This window comes from Thermobia domestica, chromosome 12 (genome assembly GCF_964235325.1).
Source record: "Thermobia domestica chromosome 12, izTheDome1.hap1.1, whole genome shotgun sequence".
NCBI classification, from domain to species: domain Eukaryota; kingdom Metazoa; phylum Arthropoda; class Insecta; order Zygentoma; family Lepismatidae; genus Thermobia; species Thermobia domestica.
Window position 1 is genome coordinate 39,602,094 of NC_137465.1, and position 14,507 is coordinate 39,616,600.

General features: G+C 35.2%; 1 protein-coding gene across 1 annotated transcript in view; it reads left to right on the top strand.

The window, feature by feature from the left end:
• Positions 1-202: 202 nt before the first annotated feature.
• LOC145666413 (uncharacterized) overlaps positions 203-14,507 on the top strand; it is a 71,771-nt gene continuing 57,466 nt past the window's right edge. Inside the window, exons 1-2 of the mRNA XM_081733623.1 lie at positions 203-331; positions 13,876-13,972. Of these exons, the coding sequence (XP_081589749.1) occupies positions 319-331; positions 13,876-13,972 (110 nt within the window). The 5' untranslated portion in view covers positions 203-318. The remainder of the gene's footprint in view (positions 332-13,875; positions 13,973-14,507) is intronic.

Here is a 14,507-nt window from a genome sequence, read left to right on the forward strand (position 1 = left end):
CACATGTGTATATCAAATAATATTAATATAAATCGGGACTTTTCCCTGCTATTTGCTCAACGTAGTTCATCGGAAATGAATTCTGGACTGCTTGTTTTGACTACTGCCACCTTAATAATGGCAAATGTTATTATCCCCCCCCCCTGGATTAACATACAAACGCCACCACTGTATGTGTCTACTGCTTTCTCCTGTTTTTTATCTTCGAATCTCCTGCTTTTCCAACTGACTTGTCTGGCAAGACTGGTTGAATGGCGGGCTTTAGTATGTATTCAGATTGAAGTGACAGCTGAATATGTGTTTTAGTAAATTAAAACTATGACTATACGTGGTAAGTTTTCAAACGATATGTATTTAATTGAAAACAGGAACGAAAATAAACGTACAGGTTTACTTTGGCACACCACTCGAAATAATTGTTCAAAAATAGTTTCACTAATTTTTTTTTTGGTCAATGTTCCGTTAAGGGAATCCAGTGTCTTTTTGACACCACTTCTATTGATTTTCGTTTGATTACGTAATATAACGTTATATTAGGTTCTATTAGGTTAGGTTAGCTTAAGGGGGTCCAATGTAGTTTTGGATCCGGGAAGGTTCTACATTACTGGTCCCCCATGTAGATTAGTAGCTGGGTGGGTTTCTTTCTGTACTAAAGTTTATACAGTATTGCCGAGCGAGTGAAGGCGGGTTAGAGCCCCGCAGGGCACGTTGTTTTCTGTCTTTAGCACTGTTCTGAAACTTGCCTTTGGACCCCCTTAACGGAACATGGTTGGCGATACGAAAATATCTCACTTCGCATAAATGAAATTCAAGGCAGTCACCAGAAGTAATTGTTGAAAAATTACAATTCCTTTAATACCCGTATAAATACGGTGTCCGGATATATAAAAACGTGCAAAAAACAAACCAACCTGTGCCAGATGGTTACTAGACGCGCGAATGCTATATAACAAAGTTAGGCAGGGCGAATCTATGTCTGAAGGCAGAAGGCACTTTAGCAATGGTAGGTGTTCGCGTAATCGAGGATAGTGAAAAGAAATTGGTTTTGTCAATGATATGAGTTTCAATAGCACTTGTCATGCTTTTATGCTGGTAACGCTCCACTTGTAAACATAAAATACAGCTTTTATACACTGCAGAAATACACCCCGCTGAAAAATACCATGTAATACACACGGACTCACTTATTTTATCCGTCGCAAAGCACTTGTAATGATTTTAAACTTGTAAACGGGAAGGTTCTAGAACATAGGTCCCCCTTTATAAAACTAATGAAATATATTTTACGTACCTTGTTTTGGTTCGTTATTTCGTTCCTTATTCTGGATGGCATTTAGTATCTCCCCCAACTCGTTTCATGGTTCCAGAACCGAGTACCTTGTTTTGTCTAAATTGTGATAAAGGTTGAAGTACAAGGGCCCTGGGGGTTCTAACTCCCTTCGCTTGCTGTCCCTGTCTGGGCTATATTTTGTAAAGTAAGTAACACACTGTAAATCTTATATGTGCTAGATTGGGGAGATACTAAATATCAGCCCCTATTCTTTTCTGTCTTCTTTTCTTCCAGTTTTTGGACTTTTTTTTATTTATTTATTTTTTTTATCGTTGAAATATTACCGGAACAGAATATCAAACTTCAATCTTTGAATAGTCCACTGCTATGCTTGTTTACTTAGCCACCTAGTTTCTTTTACTGTTATATTTGTTGATTCTGTTGTGTTTGGGTTTTGAGGGTTTACAAAATTCTTTTTGTGACATACGGTATGGTGGTCTTTGAATTTGGGTTAAGTTTAGAGTTACTTTTTATAAAAATCAGGAAAATTTACAGGAGAAATGAGGTAAGAAATGATAATTTGAAGTTTTTATTTGATGTTTAGGAGCGTAAGTTTGGCAGGAGAGTTATGTTTAATACGAGAAAAGACATGTGGAAGTTAGTACTATTTGCCGAATGCGGAAGCATTGCGGAAGGTTTCAGCTTTATGGTAGTTGTAAAATATGGTGAATATGGCGAACAGGTGTAACGGATGCACAAAAATAATGAAGAAAACCTTTTAATTTTTTTGTGAAACACACGGAGTACTGAAGTTAAGTGAAATGTAACAATTTTTAATACTTTAAGCATTGTTTTTTGTATGTTGCAAAGTCCAAGGGCACCTTCAGACTGGAGGGGCAACTCTAAACTTAAGCCTTGAATTTCATTTGTTTGTAATGGGTATATTGTTTTGTAGTATCTGATATTGTTGATATTTCTGGTTAGTTTTGTTTTTTAGGGCAATTCGGGTGAATCACGACAAAGTAAATTATTTGAAATTAGTAATTACCTAAATCCACTTACATTGAAGGATTTCTTCTAATAACATATGTTGGAAAATAATATAAGTTCCGGGTATGTGGGGGCTGTTATTTTATAATAAAGGTAGATTATTGGAAGAAATCCCTTTATGCAAGTAGTATTTTGGTTAGTTAATAGTTTGAAATACGTAGTTTACTTTATCGTAATTCACCTAACTTGGGAGCTCCCTCGTGGCTAAGCGGTTAGCGTATGCGCCTTTGGCGTGGGAGACCCGGGTTCGATTCCCGGCGGGAGCTCATGTGGTTCGGATTCCACGTTAATCAGTAGGTCCACGTCTCATATAGCCTCGTTGCTGAAAGGGACGCTAAACTAAAAAAAAAAAAATTAAAAAAAAATCATCTAACTTGGCTTCTTGGTGGTGGACTGGAGGGGGACCTGTGTTCTAGAATCTTGCCCTTGTAAACCTATAATACAGCTGTATTACTTTGTGGCTTGCAGAAATTGGTTCCTTATAAATATGTCTTTTCATGCAGAGTATTGAGTTTTACCTGTAAAGTTTCCAAAATGTGATACGTCAAAAGTAAACCAGCATCATTTTAAGTTCATAACGCTTTTAAGTCTTGGTATATATTTTACACCTGAATGGCGAGTATACGCGCACCTAGCTAATATTTTTTATAGTTCAGCGTACAGATCAGGGTTGGCAAAAACCATGCTTTTTATTGAAAAAACCAAAAACCCGGTTTTTTGGGTTTAATTTTTCTCTTTTTTGTTTAAACCATTTTTTTTTATCGTATCATATATATGTATTTATATCCCATATGAACAGAAATAAGTTTGTTTCACCTTGGTGTTATTATGCAACAACTGGGTTATGCTGAAAGGGTCACATAAGCTTAAAGCGGAGTCCAAATCGTTTCTCGACTTACATCCGAGAGAAATTGCCCTCCATTTGAACTCGAAACCGGGGATAATTGGCCACAAATGCGATACGTCTGTCGACTCTCTCACGAAGGACTTCTGTTACGTTGTACTGATCTTTACATACTTGTTAATATAATTCTCGAGTGTCATCTCAAAAGGACAAAAAGATAAACAGTTGCACAAGTGAAACCATTATACAGAATGACATATGAATAATTTCAAAATACTGCAGAGTACAGAACAACTAATTAAGTCCAAATAAGTTCACCATGACTTTTATTAGTCCAAGTTAAAGAAATACGACGACTTAATTTGCATATCAGTAAGAAAAGTGAATAAATATAAGAATTGACTCCACTTTGGCTCTGACCCATTTAAACATAAATAGATACCAAAGATACTTCCGGTTTCAGTAAATGCCTCTCGTGGGGTTTGTATGACCCCCCAACCAAAAAAAAGTACGGTATTTCGATGTATTTTATCAATAGTAAACATTATTAAAAGAAGACAATATTTAAATTTTTTCTTTGGTTGTAGTTGCGTAACAATAATAACAAACTATAAAAAAATCACAAAAGAAATATTCATAAATTTATATATATAAAAAAGTTGCTTTTGTAGTATGATCTCTCTGAGTAATGAATGGTAAATTTAGGTCTAAATATAATGCGAATAATATGCGAGTGACATGTGATAATCCACAAATATGTGTTCATCAAGATTTTAGGAACACTTACACTTTTACGAACATTTTTCGTTTTTTGGTTTAAACCAGCCAACCCTGGTACAGATACCTTAAATTTACGAAAGAACAAATATATGTAGGGTTAGCATACATTATATATGTTTGAAAACGATCGATCATATTCTAGCATTACTCATTGTCGGGGCTTTGTGCCGCAGCGTAGGTCCAAGATGTTCAGACTTAGGTTATATTTCTGCACCTACTCTTCGGTACTTAACCCGGTTCTGACCAAGTTCAGGCACACTACATTTTATATATATATATATATATATATATATTTTACACGGAGACCCACATAAACCTGTTTTCAGCGTTGTATTACTGTTTCTTTGTTCTTCACTAGGTACATGTTCCTTTCCATTGTATTACAGTACTGCGCGAAATCAGTATCTTCCAACTGTTGAATGTTGCAAATCACATCCTATTCCGAAATAACGAAAATAATGAATTGGCCTCCTTTTCGTGTTTTCAACCAGCACTATAACAACATTCTACTATAGTGTTATGTAAATAAACTTTAAGGGGAAATTAGGGAGCGAAGCTCCATATCAAAGATATATATTTTTGAGACGGTAATATCAAATAGGCTAAGGAGTTACTTGCATTCCAATAATGTGATATCATTATCAGAACATGAGTTTTTACTGGCAAACCTACTGATTCTGCAATTTTTTATTTTCCTAGTACTGTTATGCACGCGATAAATAATAATAAAAATAGGCAATTGGGCTCTTTGTTGATCTTACTAAGGCATTTGACACTGTCAATCATGTTTTTTTAAAAAATTATGCTTTTATGGTATAAGAGGAACTGGCAATAAATGGGGCGAGTCTTACTTGAAAGATAAGTATTAAATAGTTCAAATTACGAACGAAAATAATGTCAAAATTCAGAAGTTTAGTTTATATAGAGATGAAACACTAACTGGTGTACCTCAAGGATCAGTGTTTTGTCCACTGCTCTTTCTTATATACATTAATGATTTGACACAAGAAATGTTGCCTAATAAATGTGTTTTATTTGCTGATGACATCAGTGTTATTATTACAGGTAACTCAACATGATATTGAATATAATCTAAACACTGAATCTTCACGATTAAGTAACTGGTTAAGTACCAATAAATTAGTTTTAAACAAAGATAAAACTTCCTTGCTAAATCCTTTTCAAAATAATATATTCGTTATGTAATGGTAAACAACAACAACAAAAAAAAAAGTCAAAATTTTCTATTTCAGCTAAATTTCTTTGTGTCACCGTTAGTTCGAAACTAACTTGGAATGAGCATATTTCTCAACAAAAAATTAAGTAGTATTTGTTTCGGGCTCCGTAGACTAAGAGGTAATGTCACAACACAGACTTTAGTTTCAGTGTACTATGCAAAATTCCATTCTTTAATAAGTTACAGTATTATGTTTTGTGGTTATTCTACTGAATGTATTAGTACGTTTCGCTTACGAAAGAAAGCCCTCACTAAACGTTGTGTTTGGACTGTCACCAAGGACTTCTTGCAATCCCATCTTTCGAGCACAAGAAAATATTACCATTACCTGGTATGTATCTATATAAAATTCTCTTGTTTACTGTAAGTAATAAACACTTATTTAGTGAAAACAGTAACGTCCATAAATACAATACTCGATTCGTTAATAATTTGTATGTTATCCCCCAGAACTTTTCGTTATTTCAAAAAATCGTATATATATAAACTGTATAAAAATTTCCAAAAAGTTCCTGACTTTGTAAAGCAAAATAGCTAAATCGTATTCCATGTTTAAATCTGATCTCCAGAAGTTCTTAGATAAGTGTTACCTATTTGGTAAATGAATTTCTTGAAGACAATGTATAAAAGGTCTTTCGTTAATTATGTTACGAATGTGTAAGCTTATAAAAGCCACGGCTATTTATGTATTACACTATTTGTAAGTTTTTTGTGCATATATATATTAGGGATGGCCGGATCCGAAGATCCGGATCTCGGATCTGGATCCGGATTTCGGATCCGGATTTCGGATCTGGATCCGGATCTCGGATTTCGGATCTGGATCCGGATCTTGGATTTCGGATCTGGGTCCGGATCTCGGATCTGGGTTTGAAATTCGGATCTGGATCCGAAATCCGAATCTCAGATTTTGATTCTTAACCAAACCCACATCCCACCCAAATTTATGATAAACTTGAATATCTAAAATTCGCCGAAAGTAATTTCACGAAGTCCTCACAGTGAAGAAGAGAATAGAACATTAAGACGAATATTGGCAAGTCTATTTGTTTCCTTCATTCTACTCTAAAGATCAAATGCTTGGCTTACTTTAAAAAAAAAAAAAAAAAAAAAAATGATCCGGATGAAAGTTCCAATGTCGAATCTAGGTCCACTCGGTTGCAGGACCGAGATGAAATACATGCATATATATATATATATATTTGAAACCGGAGTACAAAACTCGAATATTTAAAATTCCTCAATACGCCTATTTCATTGACAGTTAAGAAAATATAAACAGTTAAGACAAGTATTGACTAGTTTTTACGTATATTTATCTTGCTTACTCTGCTCAAAATATCAAATGTATATTTTACAATTAGATTTAATAATTATTTAGTAAATCACAATATGAGCACCGAGAATAAACTATGAATTTTGGTGCCCCTTATCTAGATTTGAAATTTCGGATTCATAGAATCAGGCTGAAATATAAATATTTGAGATCTGGAAACCGAAACATATGCTAGTACCAAGATCGTAGCTGTTTGTACCCAGGTAATGCGAGCGGAAGGCACATGCACTAATTCCGCATGTAGTTTGGGGAACACGAGAAACTAAAAACAGATAAATATTCTTTTTCAGGGGTAAGTCGCGCTTTAACATGACTTTTCATGAGTGTTGTGTTCAAATATGAAAACTCTAATGGCGACTTGTTTGAAATAAAGGCCTTTTCATTTTTAACAATAAAGTTAGGTACTTTCACATTGGGGAAAAATTAGCAAGACACATTCCACTGATTAGGGTGCTGATTCTTATGGAAGCTTTCACTTGAACCGGAAGATTTCCTCATGTGGGTATCGGATTGCCGCAATTCACCTTGCTGAAACACGTGGTTTATCAGGAGGTCGGCCAAGATTCATTTGAACTTAGCCTGTAGACTGCTCCTGGTCTCAATTATTCCCATATAACAAGACTAACCATATACTGTATAAAGTTGGTTCGACATGATTTAAAATATCACTAATTGACCTTAAGGGGATAATTCGTAAATCAGAAGAGATGTGAAAGTTAAGCGTTAAAATAAATCCGATAATTTCGGAATGAAGAGATTTATATGCAACCTAAAGATAGCAATAAAACTCTTTATGTAACATTTTCAAAGCTAAGATTAACAGTTATCTTCTTGAGGAGGGTTTACGACAGCATAGAAAATTATAAATCCAATTATTATAAGTAGTACCTCTGACAGCCCCGCATTTCACATCATCATCGCCCTTCATCCTGACAACTGGGCAATTCACTTACGCACAATGACTTTTCAGCCGTACCAGCAGCATCAATATCTCAGTTTGGCTTTGGGAATCATGCTTCGGTGAGCTTTGACTATCACCATCAGCAGCTATCAGAGAATCAGAACTTATTTCTGTACTAAATAATATGGATAACTATAGCTTTTCGTCTATAGAAGACGGAGAGTGTATGGTATTATCGCAGGAAATATTTGATACATAAGACTTAGATTGTCAGTATTTAGGAGCAACTTTTAAAATAATCAGTTACTTTAAATATACTACAGATTAACCGATAAAACCCGACAGCCATAGTCGAGTGGTCTGCGGCATTAGGCTGTGGATCATTTACTGTGAATGTCTTGGATTCAAATCCCACTTCGGGCATAGGTGTTTTTAACTGTCCTAGTTTACTTCTATGTCTGTGTGGTGTCGTAATGGTTACAGTGTAATCCGTGCAAAGCGTTCAACAGGTTAAATAATCTGATAAAAAGCTGTTACCTTTTTATATATAAAAAACAGTGGTTAGCGCGTGCCTTCAGTGCCCGTGGTCATGGGTTCAATTTCCGGAGAGGCACTCAACAATTTCGATGTTGACCCAACATCGTGAGGACAATTTGGGAGTTATCTTAAGTAAGAGGTAGCGGACTCCAGTCTAGAAAGCCGGCATTAGGGACTTCGGGTGTCGATGCGTTGACTACACCTTCCCACTTTGAACGTAAGTCCGCTGGTAGGAACCAAGGGACTGGGTGCCAAGAATTTAGTTTGTTTTAATTATCATAAATGCCTTCTTTATTATTAAATTTTTCCAATATTTTCTTTTCAACCAGTTTGCGAAATTCAGAGCTAGCTACTTGTTTTCTTTTTAATTCATGTTCATAGTTAGCACAACTAATCACAAGGAAAAACAATCTTTTCGATAAAATTCGCCTCGCGTCTTTCGTAGCTCTAAGTTTAGTTATTTTTAGCTTTTTTTTTTTTTTTTTTTTTAAGCTGAATGGCGTTTTATCACCTTCCCCTTGCTTTCCCTATTTTTTTTCTGGTTTTACCTATGCTTCTTTTGCACGGACATTGCGCCTATATGCACATGCTTAGTGTGTTCGTTTACAAGAGCGGGCCATTTTCCTGCCACTATAGAAAGTAAGAGTGCCTTGTATCAGAGAAATATTAATTGACGTAAGTGAATATATCTGTGATGAAGTCATAATTTATCAGTTTTTGCATCGTACATAGTTTCCTCATCCTCATTAGTCTCTTCACCCCCACTTCCTGAATTCCAGTTCTAGTATTCTTTCTTAATGGGGGACTGATGTCTCATGTAGACTTATTAACTATAACATCAGCAATAAAGAAAGTGGGGTTTAATTTGTACTAATTTTAGAACATCACGTTAATTAAATAATAATAATAATAATACGGAGCGAGCTCAGGCTACTTGTTAGGATTCTTGCTTCGCAATTGGATAATACCGGGTTTGATTTCGGAGACCAGCCATCCTGACTGAGGATTTTCCAGGGTTGTTCCTCAGTTATACTGGGCAAATGCTAGGTTAGTACCTTGATCTAAGGCTCTGGAGACTTTCCTTCCATTCCTTTTCCAATGTTTTCATCTGTTGATTACTACAGTGTAAAATGGCCTCTGAGGATGTATCTGGTAGCTTATAGTAAATAAACAATAACGACGTAATATATCTTCACGAAACGTGTGGGTTAATTTAACTACAGCCTTACAGTCCCAATATATAGCTAAAGTTTTAATATCAATTTCCTGACTTTTAAATACTATTTTCATATTTTTTCAGCTTTCAATTTTCTCATGTATGTTCCACCGAGAATTAAACCTGAGATCACATGAACAAATGCGAATATGTTAAATATTTTTGAACACTTTAATATACAAAACACAAAACGCTTCAATGATACGATGCATGGATATGTTTTGGTTACGTCCTGCAATGTATGATTAAAGAAACCTGGAGGATGAAGAAAAAATAACAGAAATCTCTTTTATATTTACTCCTTCAACAAACTCCTGACCTCACAAGGGCAAGCCATAAGTTAGGTAATAAAGTCATACAACGAACACTTTTATTAATACTAATAATACTACACAACCACATCGCTCTTCTGAAATTCTCGTGTGTATGTTTAAAAATCTACTGTTGTTCCACGCCAACCAGTCTATATTTTTTGCTGTACCTTCGAAGTGAAAGATATTCATTATTACATTTGTTGATGGTTGGACTCTAGTAAGTCAGAAACTACTATTAATAAAGAGTTTGTTTTGTCCAGTATTCCTGCGATTAGAAGGGTCTATCTAAAAGATATTTCATTTGTATATGAGAAAATAAGAAAGTTTATTTTCTAAGAATAAAATAAATATTTTCAATGTGAAGTTAACATTAAGTATCGAAGAGGAGCTAAACAGAAGAATTTGTTACCATTTACATCAGTTTTCAGGCAATTCAGTATACTCTGAAATGGGAAGAAGGCAAACTTGGAAATATTTTACTAAAGAGGCTTCGATGAAAATATTGCAAGGTTAAAATAAAATAAAGAACAAAGGTAGCATAAACGTGTTATGGAAACATTTAAAAGCACAGCAACCTACTATATTAGTGAATCTGAAAAAAAGTTTTGACGAATTTTAGATATTCAATTTTATCATCACTATCTCAGATGCAGGTTTGGATACGAATCAAGATCTGAGATTCGAATTTCGGATCCAGATCCGAGATCCGAGTTTCGGATGCAGATCCGAGATCCGGACCCAGATCCGAGATCCGAATTTCGGATCCAGATCCGAGATCCGGACCCAGATCCGAGTTTCGGATCCAGATCCGAGATCCGGACCCAGATCCGAGATCCGAATTTCGGATCCGGATCCGAGATCCGGATCTGAGATTCGGATCTAGGTCCGGATCCGGCAAGATCCGGATCCGGATCTCACTGGATCCGGGATATCCGAATCCGAAAAATTTTGGCCATCCCTAATATATATATACAATTATTTTGTAATTTTGACAACTGTGTGCATACTCGAGAATACTCTCATTTGTATGTAAAACGCAAATAAATAAATATATCCCTAAGATGTCAAAAATTTCAAAACGCGTACAAAAATAAGCCACGTAAGATAATACTTACATCCATGAAGTATAAACTTCTCTTAGCGGGAAATCCACTTTTACTGCCTTTGAAAGTATTTTTTAAGGGAAGAGTTGCATTAATAGGTGCAGATTGACTTCCACAAAATTTATTACTACAGCATGTGCACATATGGCATAAAAACTGCAGTGCATAAAATATGTATTAACTTAAAAATACAGTCCAACTTGTGCTAGGTGGCCACTACAAAGCACGAATGCTATCTATCCGAGTGAGATCAGAAGCGCGTGAGGGAGCCCAAGTATTAGCAAGGGGGTTCGTTCGTTGAGAGGAGGCGCGTCAACGGCAGTGAGTATACACATAAACGTAGAAAAATACTTAATATGGCATAAAGACATGCCTTGCGTGTGGCACGATATTTCTATGATCACTTTGTTCTTTGGCTTCATATAGCATTTTACTTTATTATATCTTTCTTATGGAGTATTGTGTTGTAAAGAGCACACTTTCTATTTCGTATTTCTATCTTATTATACATATAAGAGATAAGATCCCTATATTTTTTAATTGCTTGTACAATTCTATTGTGAAATCAAAGGAAAAGAGGGTCAAGAAAGGAGGAAGAGAAAATAAAAGAGGAGTGGGAAGACTAAAAGGAAAAAAATAGGGATAGAAAGTGGGGGAAAACGCAGAAATAAAAAGAATGATGAAGAAAATGGGAGATATCTCGACCTACAGGAAAGGAAGGAAAAAGATTATTGGAGGTAAGAAGAGGAGGAGGTAGGAATAATGGAGAAAAAAGGAGAAATTAATAGAATCCAGTACAGTAAGTGTGATATGTCGTATGTTGGAGAAACAGGAAAGAAATTAAAGAAGCGAATTGAACGACATAAGGTTAGAAAGAAATAGAAATGCAATGTATAAACATTTAAGGGACACAGGACATGGGGTTAGTGGGATGAGAGAAAGTGCTAGGCTAAGAAGACAGAAGGATAATCAAAAGTTGGAAAGGCAAGATTTATTGAAATTGAAGGTGATAATGTGATAAACTGTAGCTAAGGAATTAAAATTGATGAACAGTAGAGTGAGTTATCAAAAAGGCTTAAGAGATAAATAATTGTAAGTTTTTAATTCAGCATAGTTGGTAATTTCTCCGCTATTGAGTATATATGTATACAGTTAAAGAAGGGAAGCGGAAAGGATTTAGCAGGTTTTGGTACTGTAGAATGATTGGCTGTCAGATACCAATCAGGAAGGCTTTAGCTGTCTCCTAGTAGTTAATCTGCCATTAATTCTCATGTAAGTCATAGTGTCTGATAAAGCCAAATGTTTAGTTTGCGAAAGAGAGACAATATATTATTCTATAATAATATTGGTTTGCTTTGTTCAGCGATTACTGTATTATTTAGTTCTAGTACATTGAAGGATCCGTACACCCACACATACTACAGGCCACATGTTTTTACTATAAACACATGCTTTTATGATTTATAAACAAATAACGGCAGATGATACTTTCAAGTAAAGACGAAGAGGACACAGATCACGAAAATATCCGACCACCTCTCCGCAATTTCTCCCTCCAAAGAATGTCTGTAAAAGAGGACGACGGGACTAAGAAATTATCAGTATCTTTTACTGGTCATTAACTTACAATGGCTGCTGAAAGGTATCCTTTAATACCTGCTTGTGAAGCCGCTTTGGGTTACGGAGATAGCTGTCCTGTCCAAGGCCGCTTTGGGCTAAGACAACACCCTATCTACCCAAGACAACATTGTGTGCCGAAGGAAATTCTACACTGAAAACATTTGTGTAGAGTACTTAACGACTTAGAGAAAAACTTATAGAAACTTTGTACAATAACTATATAAGAGATTTTTATAATAAAAGGGTGAAGGGCTAAAATTCCCGTGTACGTTATTCACTCTGCCTACAGAATATTACAATATAATAGGCAAAGCTAATATAATGTAGAATATTTTATTCTATTATTTATTTATTTAAAAGATATTTATTTTTTATTTAATATGTATTCAAGCACATCAACCCAAGCGTAATTATCATGTGTTAATAAATACCGTTACTGTTTTTGTTATTGTATAGATGTAGGATTCGTACGTTTGCTTGTAAATTTTATCTAAATTAAAACTATTTTCTGTGAATGGAAATAGTAGCGCATTTTAATAGGAAGATATGTTCAATATGTTCGAAATTATACCAAAAAATTATATTGTCAACTGAAGATGATCCATGTTAGAGAGACTATAGTTGCGAAAATATTTGAAGTGTACTTTTTTTAATGCAGGGAAGGTAGTGTGTCCCACTTATGTTCATCAGAGCAAATGATCCGAAAAATATAAAATTCTTACAAGGAACACCTTGAGTGCGAGGTCGCAAGTGCAATCTCTAGTAAGGCTCATTTGAAAGTGTAGTGTGAACAATGATGATAGGAAAAATATTAGCTGCTAATGACTCACCATGTGCACCAGGAGGGGGACAGAAAATACGTGTCCGAGAGATGCAAAGATCAACCTTCTATGGGATGTATGTATTATACTTCACAAAATGGACATCGTCGACATTCACGAAATGTTCAAAACAAACCATTAACTTGCACCATGAACACCGAATGAAAAATGACGTTCCACAGTGATCACAAACGTTCGCACCATCAAGATCGAAGACGAGCTCCTTGGGAGTTACAAAACGTTCTGGGCGTTCAGCTAGGTATCCACTCTTAACGAATGCATATAGAATCATATTGATATAACGGGTGCCATCATATTCCATCAGTTCTCATCTCCCTGTCATACCAACATGACTCTCTGTGCATTCTTTAAAAGTGGATACCTAGCTGAACGCCCAGAACGTTTTGTAACTCCAAAGAAGTTCGTCTTCGATCTTGATGGTGCGAACGTTTGTGATCACTGTGGCGCGTCATTTTTCATTCGGTGTTCATGGTGCAGGTGAATGGTTTGTTTTGAACATTTCGTGAATGTCGACGATGTCCATTTTGTGTAGTATAATACATACATCCCATAGAAGGTTGATCTTTGCACTACTCGGACATGTATTTTCTGTCCCCCTCCTGGTGCACATGGTGAGTCATTAGTAGCTAATATTTTTCCTGTCATCATTGTTTACACTACTCTTTCAAATGAGCCTTACTAGAGATTGCACTTGCGACCTCGCACTCAAGGGGTTCCTTGTTAGAGTAACATTTATCAAGGAAGTAGAATATATTATAATGCAGGGAGATTCATTCTTTAAAGAAAATATAACTTTTCTTAAAAATCTGTTTCCCAATCTTTCAGATATGTTCCTTCATTATGCTTTGACAAGTCACCATAATGATTTGATAGAAATTTTGAAGGCGGAGGATCCATTAAAACATTATTCTATTACTGTCAAGTAAGTTAAGGCTTTCTTTTTTTTTCTTTGCACAATGTATAGCGAATAGTACAATTTATTTTGCCACCAGGTTTGAAAAGATTTCTGGTATAATCTTTCTTTTTTTTAACTTGATAGTTTTTATTATTGAATACGTAAGAAATCGTTTATTTTTTTAATCAATAATTAAATATTTGTTTACAGTGAAGAACAGAGGGGATACGAAGTAACTTGAATGTTTCCTACGTTCAACAGTGATTAAGTAATTACTTACATTTCTTAAATCATTTGTGCAAATTAGAAATAAAATAAAAATCACCCCTTTGTTTCGATGTCAATTATAGAATGTTGAGAGACTAAAAGAGGTTCGAAGTTAATGTTTTTTTGTCAACCGTCTTAACCAGTAAAGAACTAAAGTAATCGGCTTCCAGGAAATAATAATAATAATATAACTGTAGCAAGAAGCACTGCAAAAAATTTCCTTGTTTGTCTCAATTTATAAATCTCCCTCCCCCTCCCCCTCCTTCCCTCGCTTATTTTCCATTTTTATTTTCGC